We start from the raw sequence: 5,413 nt of genomic DNA, 5'->3' as shown, positions 1-5,413 counted from the left end.
TCTAGTAGGGATTCTAATAAAGCTCTCCACACAAAAAGATTATGATATATTTAGTTACAGAAAACCATTTTTTGTTTTCTAGAAAACAAAAATGGGTTTTCATTTTCAGTTTTCATAGTACAAAAAAAATGACATTTAATTAAAACTGATTGACTTTTCCTTGACTATTTAAAAAAAATAAAAAATATGTTTGGATGTGTAGTTTCTATTGATTTTCATTTTCTAATTTTTTGTTATTTCAAATAATACAATACAAAACTCAAATACACCTCTCAGACCACTTACTTGAACCTATCCGCACCACCTCCACTCACAACCCCACACCCAACCACAAAATGTGGGTGAGAATGTGTGTGTGTGTGTTGGGTATATATGAGTATGTAGTGTCGATGTGAGGAGTGGGTGACAATGAGTATGTATGTGTTTTAAAAAAAATTATAATTGGAAATTACGAAAAACAATATTTATTGGTTTTTAAAAGTTTTCTAAGTTATTTGTAATTTTAGAAAACGATTTATCCTTTTCTTGTAATTTTTTTTTGAAAAAATATTATATAAACAAGTTTTCAAAATTTCAAATTTTCTTAGAAAATTTCAAGAAAACACCTCATTTTTCTGTACTAAAAACAACCTTAGGATCGTTGAATAACATCTAGTTCCAATATCCTCATTCAAAACCAACACATCATCGATATGACTTATGATAATACTAACATAAAAACTCACCTTAAAAACTCACTTGAAGTATCCAGCGATGACCACCACCACCTATCCGGATGTGCTACAAGAGTGACCAAATTTATGAGTTGCACCTCATTCTCCCCTCCACTTATTTCCATCCTCCAATGTTGCACCTAGTTGCCATGAATCTACAAGAACATAGTTTGTTTCCATCTCTAACTGAAATGGCCTATTAAAATTTTCTTTTAAAGCCATATCACCAATCCAATTATCATACCAAAACAAAGTATAACATCGTTTTCATGAATGTTAATTGATCCAGCAATTCTAGATCACGCCCGTTTCACCTTACAACCATATTCGACATGATTTAGGCCACCATCATACTCCTATGTATAACTTTAACAAGATGAACCCATAACGCAGTATGATCATTGACAAACTTCCATCTCCCTTTCTATATTAGAGCTTATTAAAGGCATAAAAAACGGCTAAAATGATTAAAAGTTTTAATAGTTTTCTCGATGCAATAAAAAACGATATGAAAATACCAAGGCTTTCCACACCGATTTTAAAAAAGTAAGACACCCCACCCCTCATAGACAACATTTTACCTTCCATTTCAAAAACTTTTTTTTTTCTTATTCGTGAATATGTCTACAATACTTCTCCAACTATCAATTCCAGCCATGTTCAAATCCATTGGAAGACGAAGATATTGAAAGGAAGCTGCAATGGAAGATATTGAAAGGAAGCTTTCCGATAGAGCAACCTGAATCTATGGCTAGAGCCTCCACCTCACCCTAGTTTACTCCAATCCTATAGAAAATGGATTTTTTTTTTTCATATTTAAACACGAAGCCACACAAGAAACACCAAATCACACTCATACTATTATCGACATTATTCTGAGGCCAATCAGCCAAGAATAACACATCATCCACATAGAAGAAGTGAGAACAAGTAACCCTTGGGCCAATTAGCCAAAAATAACACATCATCCACATAGAAGAAGGGAGAAACACCCAGGTCACCAGAGTGACGTGTAGACCTTCAATAGCCAAGACACATAAAAAAGAAGATAGTGATTTCCATGTCTCTGATGCGAGGCTGAAGAGAGGACTAGTGATTTCCATGTCTCTGATGCGAGGCTGAAGAGAGGACTGACTATTAGGGTTATCAATGAAGATCAAGATGACACCAAACAAACCCTTATACACCCTCGTAATTTTTTACCAAAGTCGAGACACCCCATTATTATGTGATTAGGTTAGTTGCAGATCGAGCCCCAAGACTTTTTCTTTAAGTTTTTTTTTTTCTTTTTTATTGTTTTTCGATTGTCAAGGCAAATTGACACACATCAATGTAGGCTATTGAAGGTTCAAAGGCCACCGAGCAAACGTTCAATAACTTGTTCGTCTTCCTCATGGCGTCACCTCTACAGAGGCACTCAAACTAATAGATGTATTCTTCCAACAATAGGTTACGTTTTAACATTTCATGATAATCGGACCTAATTTTACAAGCAGAAATTTAAGGAGAGCTTCTAGCGTCTTCATCGTGTAGCAAGTAGTGATCGTGGGCTTCTTCTCCATGTGATCTTGCCTCTTTATATGGTCCCACCAAATGGAGGCATGGCTACTATCTAAATTTTGAGGTTGTTAGGGGACATTAGTTTTTCCTATTTGTTACTACACCCAAAAGTGTCCTCAAACCATTAAGTTATATCTACAAAATACTAAAACAAACCCAAATTTATCGCATAACCATTCTTAAGAAAAAGGTAGATACGATCAGTTAAACAAGTTAAAGTACCATAAAATGTATGTACCCTTTATGGGATCATGGTTAAAAACCTAATACCTTAAAATAAAAATAAAAAAGTAAAAATCCATTCCATAAAGATTTATACCCTCCAAAATAATAGTTAATCTTAATCATCTTCCTCAATCCTCAATCCTCAGTCAGCAGAACAAACTCCCAAAACCACTTTCAGGTTTCAACTTTCACCCATCATTCACACCTTCAACAGAAAACTAGCCATACATATATATATGTTACAGAGTAGCATATATATGTATATATGGCATAACTATACAAAGTAACATTAATCAAACATCCAAGTAACCTCATTACCTATTTACTCCCAACACTGCAAAATCTTCCTACACTCTCAAAGATGATGTTGACCTTTGACTGCATAGTCAACCGTTTGACTTCAAGAACTTGAAGCACTAATACTCCTGTCATCTTCCATTGTCAGATTCTGTATTGAAATACCTTCTTCAATCAAATTCTCCATTGTTGATTGAAACCTGTTTGGAACATTCATCCATCTTCTCCAATCCCTACTCCTTATCTTCTCGCCCTTTTACATAAAAACAATAATTAAAAATTAATATATTACTACATTACAAGCTATAAACTTTTTATATATATATATATATATATATATATATATATATATATATATATATACCTGAATTTCAACAATACTTGAATCTCTCAAGGAATTCAAAATCATGTGGATGTCATTTGTTAAGCTTTGAACCTGAAAAAAAGATACCATAAAAAGTCAAATAAAGATCTTGAAATTTGAAACAGACACATGGAGAAAGAGTTTACTTACTCGAGGAAAACCAGCTATTAATGTGATAGGAACCCATCCCTCATCATCCATGTTTGACCTCAAAAAGTCATCTTTCACCAAATTATCATCACTGTGATTTCACAAAAACAATTGTGTCACCCACAAATATAGTATAATTTTAAAATAAAAAAAAGAAAGTAAAAACTCACCTGAAATAATATTCAATCTGCTTAACTATCTTAACATTCAAAGGAGGGTTTATAACTGGCACAAACATGGGAACTGGAGGAGGTGCCTGAGGAGGAAGAACAGGTGGGCCCCTGTATGGTTCAGAAGGTAGTGTAGGGAGATATACATATGATGCAGCCATATCTGTAGAAAGTATGAAGTATTCAGTCACAGAGAATTTATGGGAGAAAGAGGAAACATAATGTCACTTACCATAAGCCATGGGAGCTCCATATGGAGGTGGAATAAACGGAGAAAGAGCGGGATGTGGTGGTGGGATATATCCCCTGGGGAGAGGCGGCGGAGGAGCGATTTGATGTTGCATACGAACATCTCTAGGTCCATGATTTCGAGGACCACGCCAATCACGATCATGGTGATCACGTCTGCCACCATAGCCATTGTTAACGTAAGGTCCTCCACCACCACGGGGTCTAGGACCAAAGTTATTATTCCTCCGGTTCTGCTGCCCAGCACCACCAACTGTCCTAGGGGACCAGTTATTCTCCTTGAAAAGAGGTTGTTCTCTCGCCGGAGTGGAGTTAGGAACCGCCGGTACTAAATTACCAAACACGTCATAAAGAGGGAACGGCGGTGGAAGTGGCTGCCGTCCGTTGTAGCCTGTAGATGCACCGCCGCCACGTCTAATTTGTCGCTGTCGGACGGGATGCACATTGTTGGCGTTAGGTTTAACTTGATTTGGGCGCGGTTGCGAAGCTACAGGTGCCTGAGAAGATGGCAAAATTGTACGAATTTAGTAATAAGAAACGAAAACCTAATACGCCAAAATATTGACGCCACATTTTTTGTTATTATTATCGTGTATATTGATCGCAGCCGTGATAACTAACCTGAGAAACAGCGAGCGATCCATCGAAGGTCGGTGTAGACGAAGACTCTGAAGAAGAAGAAGCAGAGAATGATCTCATTCCGGGACGAGTCGACTCGGATAAAGCCGGCCAAGAAGCGGCGCCCATAACAGGAGTAGTAGTTCCTTCCACAACGCCATTAACCGAGGGCTTGTTCCATGCCGACTTCTTTACACCACCAGCATTGCAAGTATTAATATCATTAGAGCTTTCCGATGGAGTCTCCGCCGAAACCTCCACCACCGTCACCGGATCAGTAACAACAGGATTCTGTTCCGAAACCCCCGGCGAAGGAAACGACGAAGGCACCGAATCCGGCTCGATCATTCCTCGAACAACTTGCGCCCACGGAGAAGGCAAACTTCTTCGGCTGGAAGGGCTATTAACACCACTCCCACCGCCGTCGCCGGAGTGAGTAATGGTACTCCCACTACCAGTAGATGAATCGGCCATCATTGGATTGGTAAATTAGGGCAAAGAAAATTATTTCTTTTCCGGACGTAGGGTTTGATTCAATACAGAATCACAAACATCATATCAATAGTTTGAAATATTTTCATAAATCAAAGGTAAAGTGATCAGAACAGAACAGAAGAGCTAATGTAAAAGAGAATATAGATTGGAAGAAAAGGATTAGGGTTTTTGAAGGTAAGTAATGGAGGCGTCGTCAACGACAATAGCCACCAAATGCTTACTTGTATTCCTCCGTCTTTCACTGAGAAGGGGAACGGAGAAGTTAAGAGAGAAGATGGGGAATGAAACAGAAGGCAGTAACAATAACTCAGGCCTCAGGGCTCTGTGTTATATATAGTTTATAAGTAGAGGCCCATTATATCCGTTTCTTTAGGGTTTATTCGAAGCCCAAGTTTATATGGAAATAATCTTATAAGATAAGAAAATTTTTTAAGTTTAGATATATTTGTTATTAAAAGAGGATCAATTTGATTTAATATGTTATTATTACTAAAACTTGTAGATACTATTAGATAGTTTCATCGACTTTTTAGGTTATGATTTCATTTTGTGTTTATATTATTCAATTGAAA

General features: G+C 37.0%; 1 protein-coding gene across 2 annotated transcripts; it reads right to left on the bottom strand.

The window, feature by feature from the left end:
- Positions 1-2,550: 2,550 nt before the first annotated feature.
- Positions 2,551-5,128, bottom strand: LOC145070506 (la-related protein 1C-like). Of its 2 annotated transcripts, XR_013689970.1 has the most exons (7): positions 4,350-5,128; positions 3,712-4,225; positions 3,480-3,642; positions 3,310-3,400; positions 3,160-3,231; positions 2,817-3,048; positions 2,551-2,716 (listed from the first exon to the last, which is right to left on the bottom strand). XR_013689970.1 is itself a non-coding variant. In XM_079017446.1 (6 exons), the coding sequence occupies exons 1-6, from the start codon at positions 4,821-4,823 to the stop codon at positions 2,899-2,901; spliced, it is 1,464 nt and encodes a 487-aa protein (XP_078873572.1). In that variant the 5' UTR covers positions 4,824-5,128; the 3' UTR covers positions 2,551-2,898. The 2 variants fall into 2 exon arrangements, 1 of the variants encoding a protein (XP_078873572.1); XM_079017446.1 differs by having other exon boundaries at positions 2,551-3,048.
- Between the last annotated feature and the right edge of the window lie 285 nt (positions 5,129-5,413).

The sequence above is a fragment of the Lactuca serriola genome, chromosome 8, assembly GCF_051521515.1.
Source record: "Lactuca serriola cultivar US96UC23 chromosome 8, Lser_US96UC23_V15, whole genome shotgun sequence".
NCBI lineage: Eukaryota > Viridiplantae > Streptophyta > Magnoliopsida > Asterales > Asteraceae > Lactuca > Lactuca serriola.
Note: the sequence above shows the minus strand (reverse complement) of the source record. Positions and strands in the feature narration are given on the sequence as shown.